Here is a 17888-nt window from a genome sequence, read left to right on the forward strand (position 1 = left end):
AGAAGCTGGAGAAACACACTGAACTTAGTTCTGCAGCACTTTCTGTCCTGCGTTATCAGTCAAATTTCAGAGTGCAAGATGGGCAACAGGAGAAGGTACGCAGACTATGGTCCAGCTTATTTAAGAGCACTGTTCCATTCCCTGTGCACCTGGTGTTCTTCTTGAAGGAGAGCAGCGCAGTCAGGTTGTTGTCCTGTGCAGAATGCATTCGCTTTTTTGCTACAGATACTGCATGGCATGAAATGACACCCTCCAGGCCTCTTGAAAGTTATCTGCAAAGCTGCTCAAGACATTTGCAGAAAATTTGCACTATACAAACAACCTTTGCTGAATTCTGTGTTCTCTGGAATAGATAGTACATTCTTTCCAGTCCCTGTGAAATTGTTTTTGAAGTTCTAGACAAAACATCAGTGAAGCAAACAGCAGTTACAGTATGTCAGTTTTTCCCCCACAGATGAGCTTTAAATGTCTGCCCAGCAATCTTAAACCCATGAGTTATGAGTATGATAAAACCTTTCTCTTATTAAGAGCCCAAATCCATTCCTGGAGTAACTGCAATAGTATTGAACTAGGGATGAATTCTCAGTATGCTTTCATGTATTCCTGACCCACAGTCTGCAATTCTGCTTTTCTGTTTCTTGACAGCTTAGTGCAAGAAACCCTCTGTATGCTTGGAGATATCACATAAGCATATATTATTCTTTTCTCTCTTGGTATTTCAAGCGTTATCATCACAGCCTAAAAGCAGGCTGTTTGCCCAAAAAAAGGATAAAGTAGCTCATAATGAATAAACAGCATGAGCAAAAGATTTTCTAAACATGTCACAAAATGACAGGAAAATAAGTGGGTCGGAAGAGTCTGCAGTAATCTGTCACAGTGACTCAGCCCCGATACGTGATTCTGTGGTCCAATTACCAGAAGAAGAATACTCTGAGTGCTGTCGTTCCCATAGGATCCACAAGTAAGGTGACAGCATGAGTCACCTCTGCGGTGCACCATCTGGACTCAGAGGGAGCAGGGCAAGGAAACAGAGAAGAGTCCTCTCATTCAGCTGTGCCCTGGCAGGTCTCTGAGGCTGTGGAAGATAATGGCAGGCAGGACTTAAAAAAGAAACACAGACAAAATGTTTTGTACTGTTTCACTAGAAATTATTCCATAACAGCTAAATGTTTCTGTCTTCAGCTGAGGAAGAAAACCAAATTCCCTAGTGTAAGACCTAGGTACTATCTAGAGCCATGAATGGAAAAAAAGCAAAAACGATAGTAAAAGGCAGTAGGAAAATCACTAAAGGCTCACCTGAATGCTCAGCCAAAGAAAAAGATGGCCAACAAGTCTGTTGAATGCTTAAGATTTGAGAGTAAGAGCTATTAATAACAGCTACATAAGCATCAGATATCTTTCTCTTTGATTTCTGGATAAGCAGAGCAGCTCAGTGTGTCTAGAGAGCTGCTGCCTTTGCTGAATGACTTTTAAAGCTAGAAATAGATCCGTGCTCCCTCTAGCGCATCTGTAAGAGGAGGTGTGAGATTCTTTTGTTTTCTGTTATTGCATTAAAGTGCTTCAAGTTAAAAAATTAATGTAGAGTGGTTTTGCTGGTTTCCTTCCCTGTCTTCCAAGAAGGTTTGCAGGCACTTGGGTTATTTTTAGTTCTGTTTTAAGATATTGCTGTCCCAGAAGTAAAATGCTTGTAACTGTTAGAGTTTCTGAAGAATTTGATAGTGCCAGTCTAGGAGATGGCCTAAGAATCAGATGTCATGCTAAATGACAAGTTGACATGATTACATCTGTCTGGAGAAGGTCGCAATATAGGGATAAGAAGATCATCTCCTTGGTGGTGTCACCAGTGAACATGCTGAACACCAGCCAAGAGCAACCAGCAGTGATGGAGAAATTTGGATTATTGAACTAAAGAGCTGTGTAGAAATAAAAGAGAATTGCTACAGAGATGGTAATGTGTTGTCAAGCTGCAGATTTGTTAAAGGACTGAGGTGGGGAGGAGGGACATCAGTGGAGGCTGCCTTTGGGGACTGCAGGTGTTTAAGGCCTTGCTAAAGCTGTGGGGAATCTGGAATGGTGAAAGTATTCCGGTAATAGAAGAAAACAAGAAGATTACGTGTATCCCTCTTTGACATTTGACTCCATTTTGTCCCTGTCAACTCATCTTATTTTCTTAAAGCTTCTAATTATAAATCTGTGAAATCACAGGCCACATTTAATGAATATACACAGTGTCTGAGTCATTATGATCTGTGTTTATCACCTTGTTATTTAGCTCAGCACCTGGTGCTGCTCAGGCTGGCAGACACAGAGCTGGCAATTAAGATAACAGATTGCTGACCAGCCTGCTTGGCAGGTCAGGTTAAAAATCAAAAGTTCTATGATTAACTTTAACCATTAAAATAAGTGTGTGTATCCTGTCTTGTAAAATGTGCTCTCTGATAGAGGAACAGTGGATAGAAGCACTGGAATGCAACTTGCAAAGTAATGTTGTAATTCAGCTGTCATTTCAGACAAGTGAAGGTGGCAGGACTTGAAAATCTCAGTCCCTGGAGGTCGTATTTAAGGCATATTTCACAGAAAGTCAGAACAGTGTCTAAAGAAGCTATCTGTATTTCATTCTCACTGGCACTGTTAAATTCTCTTGGGCTTCGCTATCTCCTCTGCCAGTTATGAAGCTTTAATGTCAACCTGAATGGTAACAACAGGAGTTTTCCTGGAAATGCCTCACTGTGGAGAGGAATATTCCTCTACATGGCAAAAATTGACTAAGTTAATTTGTCTAAAAACATGCAATAGAGGAGTTAGATTCAAATTCAGAAAGTATCTAACCCCATTGCAGTAGCATACAGAAGACTCCATGTAAAAGCATAGGGCCAATTTATGTGCATGGTTCATTTAAACTGGTCTGATAGGTTTTATTTTTTGTTATTAGGCATCAGAAGTAGGAAACTAGGTTTGGCTATGTATCATCTCTAGCAGAATCAATGATAGATTTCCTTCTTAATTTGCCTCCATATTTCACCTTTTCTTATGTTTAAAACCAGAATAGCAACTATTTGGTATCAAAGCTGAAAAGAATACGAAGTTGAAAAAAATATAAAGGTACCTGGTATAAAATGAAACACTGACAGTCAGTCCATTTCAGGACTTTTCAATTCACTGTTGAATCATCACTGATCTATACTCTCCTATTTATAGCAGAAGGCAAATAAGACAGACCACTGAAATAGCACAGCTCAAGAGTTAACACCTTACTACAGAGCATCCTTGCCTACAGGAAGATCAACTGCGCAAAAGGGTGGGCCACAGTAACTGCGAGTACTATATGGGCATGATGTATTATCTTGGATACATGGTCTCAAGGGAGACAATCCATTCTACCATCCACTCGTGCAAACCAGACCACAGGCAGATAAGAACTGGGAAATCAAAAACAGTTTGGGATTAAACACATTTGGAAATACAGTGCTAAATTACTGACCTAAAAATGACTAAGTCAAAAGATTAAAGATACCCAGAGCTGCTCCCTCTTCCATTAACAGCAATTTGTGATAACCACTACTTATATTCAATGTAGAAAATGCTATTTAAAGAAAATTTTCTATTAAATAGTTATTTTCCTAGCTGTCCTACAGAGATAATAATGAAAATTCCTCATTTTACACTTTTTTCTTCTGTAAGACACAAACATCTCAACTAACAGGTACTAAGTCTACAATTCATTAAATACTTTGCTAATGATATGTCATTATACACCACTAAAAAAAGTGCTTTTCCTTTCTGAGCATTTTTACTGCCACACAGTTGAAAGTATAATGTTGTATTTTCCTCTGGGGTTGATTGTCTGCTGTCAAACAGGGCAAAGAAGATGGCTCTGCAGAGAGATCAAACTGAATGATGGCATTTTTCTTTCCTCTTTGAGAGCTGATTTGTATTTATACTTTCAGCTTAGAAGTGCACAGTTCGGAACTTTGCAATTCTGTCCTGAACACATGTTCCTGAGGCTTGCAGGCTTCCATCTGAAGAGTTGTGAGACCCTCACCAGGGCTGGACCTTCCAGGAGTTCCCACTTCTACAGTGGGCACGCGGACATCCTTGAGCTCTCAGATCCGTGGCAGCCCTCTAGAAATGCTGTCGCTAATCTCAGAAGCCTCAAGCTTCGAGTATCTTACAACCTTCATTACAGAAACCAGGTTGTGCCATTTCCCAGTTTATAGGTTCCTGGTTAATGCCCGAAGGACTCTTGGTATTTGCAGGTGAGACACCACTGCAGTGTGCTTGGGATGGGAAAGGTGAATGGGGACATATAGTCAGAGCCACAAATTAATCCTGTCTTGCAGAAGAGTGTGAGCGACTCCAGGCAATATCAGTGGGACAGCCATAGTATCTCTCATAAAGTTGGGCTTGGTATTTTCACTAATGGTACCTTATCTTATGAAGCTGACAACCTGACATGTATATCTGTTGAAAAATATACATAATCACACAACTGCTTCCTTCTCCACAGCATCCCAAAGTGCATCCTATGTTCCTAGCGCAAGATACAACCAGGAAAAAAAGGAAGGAACCCACAGTAAGTTATATTGTATTGTTAAGATTATAGAACTGTGAAGGATAAAAGATGTATTACTCCTTTCCAAGAAAAGACGGATCTTATCAGAAAACACTGATGACAACAACTCTATTCATGAAAAAAAATCTGGTTTTGTTGAGGCTATTTCTTTGCACTATAGTAACAGCTAGGTGACAAACTCAGAGAAAAGTACTAGATGCTGTACATGTAAGTGAACAGTCCTAAAAGAATTCCATGCTTAACCTTAGAGGAGAGAAAACAGATAATATACAGTACAAAGACAAAAAGTAGCAGAGAAAGAATCAAAACTAGCCCAGAAAGCAAAAGACAGAACACCTGCTTATCAAATTAGCCAATGAGTTACCACTGCTATTCACACCTTTGACAGCCTGTTTATCTCTTTACACTCTCCCTCCCTCTCACCCTTACCCAGGGTCATGTTCAGTGTGTGTCACTGTTGCCACACATGGCATTAAGCCACTGAGAAGTCACAGTTGATGGTACGCTAGTGAGTCACTAGAAACAGAGATAAAGTATTTGGTTGAAAAAGTAATTAAAATCTGAAATGAACTTTGTTCACACAAACACAGCAATGACTGCTGCCTTTTCTCACGTCAGAATGGAAACACTCCACATCAGCATGCTCTGTAGTACAGTATTACTTTTCAAGTTTAGCCAGTAATAAGAAACTGTTTGTTTCATGTTCCCACTTTGTGTGAGTCTACTAGATTTACTGCACTCATTCTAAATTAACACATAGGCTTTCTAAGTTGGTTTATTGAAGGTTATCATCACCAAAGGAATGAACCTCTCAGTTCTGTGGTTCTTCTGTACCTTGATGTTGCTTCACTCTGCAGTGGTTGCATAAAGCCAGCAGACATACCTTTCTGTACTTTAAAATATGCTGTGCATACTGCAAAAGGCATAAAGGTGAGAATCCTATCTGACCTCTGTTGATGTGTTACTGTCCTTAGAAGGAATATGGACTATAATTTTTTCTCCATGATGAATTTGCCCTAAATTTGAGATTTGGCCTGAATTTGACCATTATGTCCAACGCTCTATAGAATGACCATTACTGACTATCCCACCACTACTACTACTAGCAACGGGTACATCAGTGTCACAGCAGCAGAAGAGAGATTTATGGGTTTTTTTGCAAAGTGGAAAAAGGATAAAGGTTAAAAAGGCAAGTAAAGAGAAAGTAAGCCTGATAGGAAGCAAGAAAAAAAACCAAAACCAGGGATTAATTATGTACTCTGGACAGCTAATGAAGCTGTAGGACTGCTAGTATGAGTTTCTTACCAGGGCAAAGTCAAATTGCAGCAAGCTTACCTACATAAAAGGTAATTGTTCCCGGGATTACAAGTAAGCAAACATAATAGTATAAAATGGTCTAAAAACGTGAATGGACCTATAGAGAATCTGGATGGTGTAAGACATTATGAGCACTCTGGAGAAGAGGGAACTGTCTAATAAATAGCATGTAGTGACAGTGTACAATGACCAATTTTAATTCTGCTAAGTCAATGTGGAGGTGACTTTGGCTTTTTCACAGTATTAGTTTAGCAATGTAATAACCACACAGACATTAAGCAAATACTCTGTGTGTTATATTTGTAATGTTTTTACAGATAAAGCAAGTTTAATGAGGTAAGTAAAACTGTTTTCAGCAAGTAGGGCTTACTATTTACTATCTTACATTTGCTATACATTAAAAAATTGCCATTCAGTATCACCTACATGGCAGAAATAACCCCTCCCAAGACTGCTATCACAGGTGGAAGCAACTTCCAGTTTTAGTTCAAGGTCATCCAATATAGCTGGTTTCAAGTTTTGCTTTCCATCTGGAAAGCCAGCAGTATCAGGTACTGGCAGATTTCCCAAAGGGCATGTTTCATGATGACAGTGAATGCTATTTTGCAAGAACTCCATACCTCTTCCATTCACAGGCATAGGCAGTAACTGTGGGTGATTAAGGTCTCACCGATACTATTAATATTTACTGGGTCAGAATACGCTAATACACAGTAAAATGCATGAATTTTGCACTACGAATTATTTTGAGGTTCAGTTTTGATCTGTTCCTGTATCATATAGTGGTCTGAAGTTTTTCTGCCTGTCTTCTCTGTCAGCTAAACTGAGCTAACACATACATTATCTGCTTTTACAATCGTGTCTTTCAGCACTGTAGCTTTCCACGTCCCCTGGTGAAATGAATCCTTAACTGCTTCTGAAGCCACACACCAGTACCCATAGCAGTAACACATTAAATGTGCAATGAAGAGGATGCTGCCTGAACAGCTCCCTTGGCTTTTGGGTCTGTTATCTCACCAGGAAAGAAAAATAGGAAGTGGTACAGGAGAATTAGAAAGGGAGAAGAGAGTGTGCATGTTCTGAAGTGGTATGTTTGCTTTTCTTAACAGCAAAGACAGATTAAAAATTTACAGTTTGACCCAAAACTCTTTTTATAGAGAACATTTTAAGAAATGAGCTGAGACAAGCCTGAGAAGCAAATGAGGGGGAATGCTGGCTAGCTATAAACTGATGCTTTTCCATACATATTGTCTCCTTCATATCAATGCATGCTGAGCCCTCAGCTTTTCTGAAAATAAACCCAGAAGAGCTGGAGATAGTATATGATGGTTTTAAGCTATATTTTCATTTCCTGGGCTGGCTGCAGATGGGCACAACAGCTCCTGGCATAATTTTATGAAATGTCACAGTATCAGTAGTGTAGAAGGAGAGATGCTACAAACAGCCACAATTGCTACATAACGTTGACATATCATGAGGAGGTCCATCCTAGGCACTAACTGAGGCAGGGTCTTGAGACAAAAGTACAATTCAATAATGTAGTTACAGAGCAAATCACAGTGCATCTGCTCTGCTGTGACTATGGTTGCCTGAGCTAAAATGTGATTGGACAACGCAAATTGTGGCATTACCTAATTGAGGAAGGCTTGATTTTAAAATCTGAAAATTGGTTCCATGTAAACTTTAGGTAATTCTTCATAGCAAGCAGGTATTCAATCAGAAATAGTACAGACTTCCTGGATATGAACAGTACAGTTGTCTTCAGCTGCCCTCTTTTTAAAGGAAGAAATAACATCATGGAGCAAAGCAAAGGACAGGCTTACAACGGCTAATATCTGACTTGCAATCTGCACCAAGGTCTGAGAAAACATCACAACCTGTTAATCAATCGCTTCAGCTGATTTTGCTTTATTTCTTTGTACTGATAAAAAGAAGAACAAGAATTAATCAGAAATCTGGTCTCTTTTAATACATTCCAAGATGAATGATTTCACTGTGGTATACAGCATGTAATCTGTTAAACAGACAAAAGAGTTCAGCTGCTAGTCTTGCTTTTCAAATAAAAAAAAATCAGGGGACAGGCTAAGAACATGCTGTCACACATCTAACTTTATTGAGCTTCACTCAGCAAAATTAAAACGCTGTGTTTTGCAATAAAGAAGCCCCACAAATTTGCAAATTGGAGATGTCAGTTGGAGTTTCCTATACTGTACGGTTTTTTTGCTTCACTTCAGAGTTCCACAAAGTCACACTGCTTAAATGTATCTTTAAGTGCTTTAGTTTTTAATTACTGAAATAAGGTCTCACATTATGTTTATTACACCAGTAAGGAACTGCCACTTCTATCTGCAAGGCAGAGACGAAAGAACATACAAGGGACTAAAAGGCAGTATAAAAGAGAGAAAAATCACATGTATTGAAACTGTATGGATATTTGTGATCTTCACTTAAAATTTTTGGTGTTTCATTTTTGAATAGGGTAAATCCTGTTTCCACCATTCTCACTGAATGTTCACTTTTTCTGTATTTTGGGGAAGTTTTTAACACTGTGCTAGGCAGACTACAGTAATATCTACATTTGTCTAAGAGCAAACACAGGTATTCCCCTGTGTCACGGTTCAAAGCAGGGCGTCAATAAACTGAGTGGCAGATGCTCTCTATTAACCCCCGCCCTCCCACCAGAGGAAGGGAAAAGGAGGAAAATAGAGAGAGACTTACAAATTCAATATAAAAAGTTTTACTAATAATACTAATAATATTAAGAGAAATAATGCAAAATGTACCAAACCGATACTGAGTTTCCCGGAGCTGGGTGCTGGGGTGCGGGCGTCCCGCCAGCAGCTGCCGGGCAGCACCAGGCAGTCCTGGACTGACCCAACAGCAGACGGGAACTGGACCCAGGGATGCACGGATCGGAACCTAAATCAGGATTGCCGGCAGGACAAGGAGCAGGGTCCTCTTCAGCAGCTGGCCATGGACAAAGAGCCCAAGACCCTCGTGATCCCCCAGCTTTACAGTGAGTATGGCGTGCACGGCGTGGAATACCTTCTTGGTCAACGTGGGGTCCACTGTCCTGTCCGACCCTCCCTGTGAGTGTGGCCCTTTACAGCTCCTCGCTTGTGGGACCGAAGAGATCTGTCGGTGGCCTCAGCTGCTATATTGATCATTATAAACAGGGGCCTTTTTCTGCATTCCTTTCCTACCGTTACCTCAGTGTAACTATAAACATGAGGTATTATCAGCTTTGAAGCAGACGCTCTCTGTAAAATATGCAGCCGGCTTCATAAAAATGCAACTACTTAGAAGAACTTAGCTGTAAGGAAGATTCACTAAAAGAGAATCGGTTCTGTTTTAACCGAAAGCAGGACACCCTTCAACAGTAAATTATTGTCCTGTCTCTAAGAAACCGCATGTATTGCTCTGTGGGTCTGGTATAGAGATGCAGACAAATTGCAACACCTTCTTAAAAGATATCTTCTGAATTTTAAAATAATTTTGATGGATATTCGCACATATACCTGACTTGTCCACCAGTAAGGAATGATGCAATTTCTGGAAGCTCCAGCAGATGTCTGACAGAGAGTTTAACCTTCAGAGCCGTGCCCCGTAAACTGCACTCAGGTTTGGATTGGCGTACCTGGCCTTCTTGGGTGCTGCAATTGGCACGATCTGAGCAGTGAGTGTTTTTATTGAAGGACAGGTGGAGCACACATGCATTTAACAGGCCTGCATCCAAATGTCCCCTGGTTTTCATGAAGGCCAGCTGGGACGGACTCACCAGTGCTCCACTGCCTCCCACCGGAGCCAGGGGCATTGGAGGTGGTTGCTAGAGAAACATAGTTTTTTGAGGGCCTCAGCTGGCAGCTCACAGCCCTCTACGCTACACAGCCCAGCAGACAGCAAGGGATTGTGAGGAAGGAAAAAAATTCCACAGAGCTGTTGCAAGAAGAAGGCGGGTGTCAGGGGAAGGGTGGCTGCAACGGCCTCACAGGCAGGGCAGCCATTTTGTGTTGTGTGGTTGAGCTGCCACAGAATGGTGGCCATTTTGTCTCATGCAGCCACAGAGCTCATTTCACCTGTGAGGGCAAGCAGTGAACACTGTCTTGCATGGCTCCACAGTGGAAGGGCCCCTATGTAGGACTCCCCCTAAACTTTAAAAATAAAGTATACCCCTTATTACAGGAATTTTTGCTGCCCTTTCCCTTCTTTAACCAGAATCATAAATCTGCAGACAGGTGAAGTCTTCTATCCGGTGACTGACTTCAGTATTGTATGAGTTACTGTTGCTGACTGGTGTCCAGATCTCTTTCTAAAGGTGGAAAAATTCTTCCTGAGGAGATTAACCTTTCTGTTGATGGCCCAGAGCAAAGATTGTGAGTAATTTTAATATCCAGTACAGCATAAAGCAACTTGCTTATTCACAGTGTGACTGTTGCAAAGAACTGAGGGGAAATTAATTATCTAAAAAACCAAGCTTTTATGTTTTAACTCAATACTTCATCGCAGAAATGTATGTGAAATTTGTTCAAACATAATTGAAATTTTCCAAAACTGAAAATCTTGTTCTGTTGAACTAATAGTATGTTTGATAAACACAGGCTAACAGATGAGACACAGAGCCTGCTTGGATATGTATGAGAACACTCCTCCTCCCCCCCCTGCCCCCAGTTTTGTATGGTTTTTGAACACTACCCTGTACCACTTTTTAAGTCTAATACTATTAAATCCTTTTATTTTTTAGTTTAATACCACCACCTGATTTTCAAATAATCTAGGACTTGCTTTGAAATAATAATGATAATTAAGTATCTGTCTTTTATTTCTTCACCATCCCACTCTTTCTTTCACCTCTACAGGGTGACTGTTCTAAAGCTTTTAGGGATGATGAATTGTTCGGTAAAGAGTTTATTTAGAAACTAAAGCGTTACCAACTGTGAGTACTGTAATGTAACATTTGTGTAGTGACACAGGAGCAACACATTTCATTTTATCCCTTTTGTGTTGTCCTGCAGACTTCACTAGTCATTGGTGTTACTTTGTTCATGGGGAAAGGGAATATGGACCTCATAGTATTACTATGGTAAAAATAATATATATAAAATAATAAATAAAATAAAATAAAAAAATACTCCAGGTCCGCTGAGCATCCAGACCTTGTTAGGGGGTTTTTTTTGAGTTGTTTGTTGGGTTTTTTTTTTCTTTTTTTTGTTTTTATTTTTGTACTGGCTGATACACTAACCAGGAGCAGTTCACTGCCAAATGCCCTTATTTTATGGCTACTGCATTTGTTTGGGCAAAATGTTGACATAACAGTTAGAGACGTGTTGTTGCAGAGCCGTTTCAAACATCAGTAGTGGTGAGCTTTATTATTATCCCATCTCAATCTTCTTTGTGCGTCTTCTTCAAGGAAAATAGTAATTTCAGTTAGCGGTCTTAGAGCAAGTTCCTTACTCAAACACCTGCTAGGCAATACAGAGTAAAGAGTGTGATGAGTGTGAGGACGGGAGAAATGAAAAGAACATGCTGGATACAAGAACAAACAGAACAAAGTGAAGCACAAGCAAAACAATGACGAGCAGATGTCCGCCATGGCTCTCATTCACTGGGACAGTTTATTTCAGTGCTTTGTTTGATATAGAAAATGTCGAGAGAAGTACAGGAGTCAATGATGAGGCTTCTTCCGGACTAAATTTATGTACAAGCCAAGCAGTTATTTGACTACCAGAAGTAGGTGTGAAAATGTCCCGTTTACTTTATTTGTACCACTACAGCATTATTAAAGGTCAGTGTCACTATTACCAGTCCTTATTTGCAAAGGTGTCTAAGCAGCAATTGTGGCCTGAAGTCTTCTAGGATAATACTCAAATACAGATAGATGTCTGCTGTTTGAGGGTGAGGCTTTCAACTTCTGGCAGTGCGAGTCAGGGCCCTGAAATTAAACTCCAGGTGTAAGGGTTAAAGTACCAGTCCTATCTTTGTATTTTAAAGGGAGAAGAGAGAAAATGAATTTTTTCAGGCTACTGTAGCTTCATTAATGCCAAGGGTCTGGGTTCAGCAGGATTTAAATCTACTGAGGTTCTTGGCCTGTCAGCAAAGGCATTAGTTTCTGACTTCAGGTACAGACACATGGGACTTCAAAATAATATTCTCCTTATTAATAAAAGTTCTGGTCTTCTAAATTCAGTGATTTAGGAATATAAACCCTATTGACTTCATAATCAGAACAGGATTAATATTCATTAACCTTCAGTGAGGCTCCTATGCCTGACCCTTTTGGCAGTTTTGAAAATCTCTCTTGGATCATTGCTATTTAACTTGATACATCAAAATGCGGTTTGTGCTCATAACTTAATGGCTTCCATTTAACAAATGTCAAATCTTGGCTGCTATTAGTCCAGAAAACAGTGTGCTCTCTTGCGACATGAACCAAGACCCCTAATGAAGTGAGGAATAAAGCCTGAATTAGGTTAGACTGTGAAAGCTCCAAATCCCCTACCTGTTGATATTTTCTTCAGACAAATGTTATTCCCACAAAGGATTGAAGTCAGGTATAAAAATATGCTCTGTAGATACGTACTTTGCTGAAGTTTCTGTTTGTAAGTAACAGATCCCTTTTATGTCTTCTGCAAATCATGCTGAGTAAAAAAGGTGCTGAATAAAAAAGGTAATTTCCTTTGCAACTACAAAAATCATTTCCCAGTGGCGTTTTGCAAGCATTCACCTAACTGGGATGCTCTTTATCTTTCTTCCTTTTAAAATGTCAAGCAGATAAAAGTCTTCTAAATAGCATTCTTTTCTGTTTTGATTAATTTTGCATAGTGTTTTCCCAGAAGTATTGATACTTACATAAACCTGAGTTCTGATTCTCTTCTGACTAAGACTTCCCGAAGTCTCTGGATCTTTGCCATCTCAAGCTCAATTTCCTCAGGCATCATTGTTGTTTCAGCCATTGAAATAATATCAAGTTGATCTGTGTGTGAAAGCAGAGAAAGTTAATTAAGCTAGTTAAACTGTCTTAATGAGTTTTTTAGGAATGTAAATGTAATCACAGAGCTATCTGACTATGGGGTAATTCATGCAAGTAGTAAAGAATACTCTCGCTGAATGCTACATTGACTGGTTTCTCTGTTGTTTTACTTACTACATTCAGTGTAACCATTTTGAAGTGAAAGAATCTCTAAGCCAAACTGACGTTCATTTTGTTAGTCAGAATCTGTCATACCTCTAAGGACTCCCAAGCCAGTACATAACTATAGCTACTGTTCCTTAATTAATATCACTACAAACTTTGAAAGAACAGCCACAGACTGCTACGAAACTCACTCAAAACAATTACTTACAACTCTGAAGAGGCCTATCTTGGCACAAGCAATGTACTTACAACTCTGAAGAGGCCTATCTTGGCACAAGCAATGTAAACTGATGAATGTTTCCCATCTTTAATTCTTGTAACTCTTCATGCCATTCCACCATCTCAGCTTGACTAACAGCTGAAGCCCAGACCCACTGGAGAGGAGCCACGGATATGATTAGAAACGATGTAGGGCCTAATCCTTTGAGGGGCTGAGTGTTTCTCACTAGGGCACTGAAATCAGTTGAGGAGACAAACAGCACTCTGTAGTAATTACTTGGAAACTGGTAACGCCAGGGTCCTTCTATGATTATTTCTCTAGAATTGACATATTACCTCTCCTAATCCAGAAAGAAATAGGGCTATGAACTGCGTTCACTGAAGGCAGAAGGAACGAATTTACAGAAGGTGGATTTGGGAAGGAGCAACCTGGCTTCTGGAAAACCGTATTCCAAGGGTTCACCATAGTTGGCCTTCATTTTGAACAAGAATTTAGAGACTGAAAAATAGAGTGCCTGCATGTTTTGGTACCCAAATGGAGACATATTCCTGAAAGCAGGCCTATTTCAGCTGTATTGGTTTAAAAAAGGAAAAGGGAGAGGTCAAAATGTACTCGGCATGATTATGCACAAAACAGGAGACAAAAAGCATCAGAAAAAAAGCAGTTCAATTAATTAAGAGGAGATGAATTCCAAAGTCCCTCATGACAGACTAAGCACAAACAGCTAAGAATTTCTGACAGAAAGTTGGAGTAGGAATGAAACTACAAAATCTCAACAAACACAGCCCCTGCACGAGCTTAGTTCACAAAGACCTGTTCTCCCAAAATGGAAGTGAAGAAATTCTATAGGATATAAATTTTCTCTACATATAAAATACAAAAAATATATGGTTTTTAAGTTATCCTGCTAGTACTGTCTGCAAGTTTTGTTTTCACTTCATAATGAAGAAAGCAGGCAAATAAATATTAAAAATCACTATTTTTTTCATGATAACAGAATCTTGAGGGAAAAAAAGTGACACAGATTCTGAAATGTCTCTCACGAGAGAACGATTTCTCCATAGCCATTTTTATAACTCATATTGCAAAACTGGTTGGTAAAGTAAGGCTATCTTGTGTGTCTAAAAATACAACTACTACCTGTAGAAGATGGATTTTCCTATTAGAAATCATTGTGTTTGTTGGGGTAGTTTTAGTTGAGGTATAGCCCACATGTCCTAAGAAGTATTGTTCCAGCTCTGTTATCAACAGCTAGCTTCACAGTGTAAAGCACATGAGCTTTTTAAAATCCCAGCCACTAACTTAGATGTTGGAATAGAACCTAAAAACATCTGAAATTCTAGATCTGTTTGAGGAAGGTTGAATACCGTTGAAAATGCTTTAGGGACCGTATTCAGGCCCACCCCTTCCCTCCCCTCACACGCTTACCTGGGTGTGTGGGAATGAGGAACCATAGCAGAGTACCTAACATGCTGTGCTACCACTAACAGATGGGCAGAATTATAATTCAATATTCACTAGAAGTTTATCAGACATCAGTCAAAAGAAACTAGAACAAAGATTCTGTAAGTATAGTTTTGCCTCTTGCTGCTTTTCGGGGTTGCAGAGTTATTTTAACTGCTTGCAGCATAATTGGCTTTGTTTTCCAAAAATATTAAGCAAGAGATAGGAAGTTATTCTGATGCTACTATGAATTAAAGACAATAATACTGATAATGAGAAAGATAAGCCACAAGTATATTACACATACATGCATATTTTAAAATCACTTCTCAAGAGCTCAGAAAACAGGGTGAAAAAATAGTAACACAACAAGCTGCAACTCCAGCTGTGAATGCCCCAGTGGTACCCCCTGGATCAGATCAGCTATCATACTGTGATTTCAATAATTCAGGAGGGGAATCATGAACAAGCTGTATGCCCTGAGTATGTGCTTAAAGCCAACAAAAGAATTAATGTGACAAGCAGTAGTCTAGTCTAACCTCTTGCAGAACAGTCACAGATTCTCTTTCACATCCCACTCCATGTGTGCTTGAACCAGAAAAAATATTTTTGAAAGCTATCCAAAATTTGGTAATGTTTTCAAAAGAATCAAAAACGTAAGCAAAGCACCACAAGTCTGAAAGCAGAGGGAAATAAATATAGAAACCATAAAATATTAGTTTGCAACTTGTCATCAAACTTAGAGATGGAGATACAGCGATACAAGGAGGGGGTTAGTTTATCTTCATAGCAGTACATGTGCTGTGAACATACTGTAAGGTGACTAATTCTCATGGAGATCTTAAACTGAAAGGAGGATTGGCAAGAGCTGGATTAAGGGTACTTTGAGGGGAAAAACCAGACCGGCCAGTTGAAATGGGAGGAAATTTGTAAGTGAGGATATAGAGAATTGAGCATGGAGACACTGTGGTGCTGGAAGAAGTTAAAAGCCAATTACAGAGGAGCTGGCATGGTCTTCCGAGGAGAAGGAACTGAAGTCAATCCATACTTTATGCATGTTCACCTGTGCACTGTTAAAGAATGACATAATTTTTGCATCAAATCTGCAACTTTGCTACACCTCCCTTCCTAACAGGTAAAGACTAAGTGAGCTCCTTTGACAGCTGCCAATTCGCTTTACATAGCGAACTATTTTTGAGCATACATTGTTATTAAGCGCTGTTTCTGGTAATGAGCCAAAATTCATAAAGCAAAAGTGGAGACAACACTGAGATTAGTCACAGCCAGTGACAGGATGCAAGTATTTTGTCTGCTCTGCAATCTCCAGGATAATTTTCAGTGACAAAGAAACAAGTAAAATATTATTGCTGTATGCACAAAAAGATATTAGCAGGAAAATAATTACTATATAGAAACAAAATTATCAAGTCATTATATATAACGAGAGGGACTGAAGAGGTAAACATGAAGCTATTTATGCATATTTTTGCTTCAGTTTAAATGCAGACTAGTATAGTTAAACTGGGTATTAGCTTAATGATCACATTTCATCCTCAGCGTGCCATCCAGAAATGGGACATTAGCCACCTGTGATGAAAAGCTATTAAGTCAGTAAGTGCAAAGAAAACTTTAAAAGAAGCCTGAAGTGGTAAAATGAGAAATGGGAGAATGCATTACATCTGGTGTCAATAGTTTCAGACAAATTGGTAAGGAATAGTATAAGGAAAACTAATTATCAGCAAAAATCCTGCTGCTGTCACTTGATGTGAGTATATTGTTTACTGAGAAGCATATTGTGCTCGACAACCATTAGCTGGTTTAATTCTAATTTGGGGGTTTTGTTATCACCATTTTCGTAAAAGACAGAGGCATGGAGAAGGTGAGGTGTATCAGTAACACAAAGGGTCCCAAACCTATGCTGCAGGAACCCAAAACTATGTCACAGAATCACAGAATCACAGAATGGTAGGGGTTGGCAGGGACCTCTGTGGGTCATCTAGTCCAACCCCCCTGCCGAAGCAGGGTCACCTATAGTAGGCTGTAGAGGACCTTGTCCAGGCGGGTCTGGAATATCTCCAGAGAAGGAGACTCCACAACCTCCCTGGGCAGCCTGGGCCAGGGCTCCGTCACCCTCAGAGGGAAGAAGTTCTTCCTCATGTTCAGATGGAACTTCCTGTGCTTCACTTTGTGCCCATTGCCCCTTGTCCTGTGGCTGGGCACCACTGAAAAGAGCTTAGCCCCATCCTCCTGACACCCACCCTTCAGATATTTGTAAGCATATATTAGGCCCCCTCTCAGCCTTCTCTTCTCCAGGCTGAACAAGCCCAGCTCCCTCAGCCTCTTCTCGTAGGAGAGATGCTCCAGTCCCCTCACCATTCTTGTAGCCCTCCGCTGGACTCTCTCCAGTAGCTCTTCATCTTTCTTGAACTGGGGAGCCCAGAAATGGACACAGTACTCCAGATGAGGCCTCACCAGGGCAGTGTAGACGGGAAGGAGAACCTCCTTCGACCTGCTGGCCACACTCTTCTTGATGCACCCCAGGATCCCATTAGCTTTCTTGGCAGCCAGGGCACACTGCTGGCTCATGGTTAACCTGTCATCCACCAGGACACCCAGGTCCCTCTCTGCAGAGCTGCTCTCCAGCAGGTCCACCTCAAGCCTGTACTGATGCATGGGGTTGTTCCTCCCCAGGTGCAGGACCCTGCCCTTGCCCTTGTTGAACCTCATCAGGTTCCTCTCTGCCCAACTTTCCAGCCTGTCCAGGTCACGCTGAATGGCAGCACAGCCTTCTGGTGTATCTACCACACCTCCCAGTTTGGTGTCATCAGCAAACTTGCTGAGGGTACATTCTAACTCTTCATCCAGGTCGTTGATGAAGAAGTTAAAGAAGGCTGGGCCCAGTACTGACCCCTGAGGGACACCACTAGTTACCAGCCTGCAACTAGACACAGCGCCACTGACGACAACCCTCTGAGTTCTGCCATTCAGCCAGTTCTCAATCCACTTCACTGACCACTCATCCAGCCCATACTTCCTGAGCTTCCCTAGGAGGATATTATGTCATTGTTATTCTGGTGGCATCCACATACTGAACAGCAATCAGATCTTTACTCCATGAACACCTAAAGCAGTATGCAGGCAATTTGCAGTCTAGAGGCAGTAAGAACTGAGAGATGAGTTGCTTATGGAGACACAGCAAGTCT

At 40.5% G+C, this 17888-nt stretch overlaps 1 protein-coding gene across 1 annotated transcript in view; it reads right to left on the bottom strand.

Moving 5' to 3' along the window:
• The window catches only part of BMERB1 (bMERB domain containing 1), a 61875-nt gene that overhangs the window by 14465 nt on the left and 29522 nt on the right, over positions 1-17888 (bottom strand). The window contains exon 2 of the mRNA XM_075436203.1: positions 12737-12860. Within this exon, the coding sequence (XP_075292318.1) occupies positions 12737-12860 (124 nt within the window). The remainder of the gene's footprint in view (positions 1-12736; positions 12861-17888) is intronic.

This window comes from Opisthocomus hoazin, chromosome 15 (genome assembly GCF_030867145.1).
Source record: "Opisthocomus hoazin isolate bOpiHoa1 chromosome 15, bOpiHoa1.hap1, whole genome shotgun sequence".
In the NCBI taxonomy this organism is placed as follows: Eukaryota; Metazoa; Chordata; class Aves; order Opisthocomiformes; family Opisthocomidae; genus Opisthocomus; species Opisthocomus hoazin.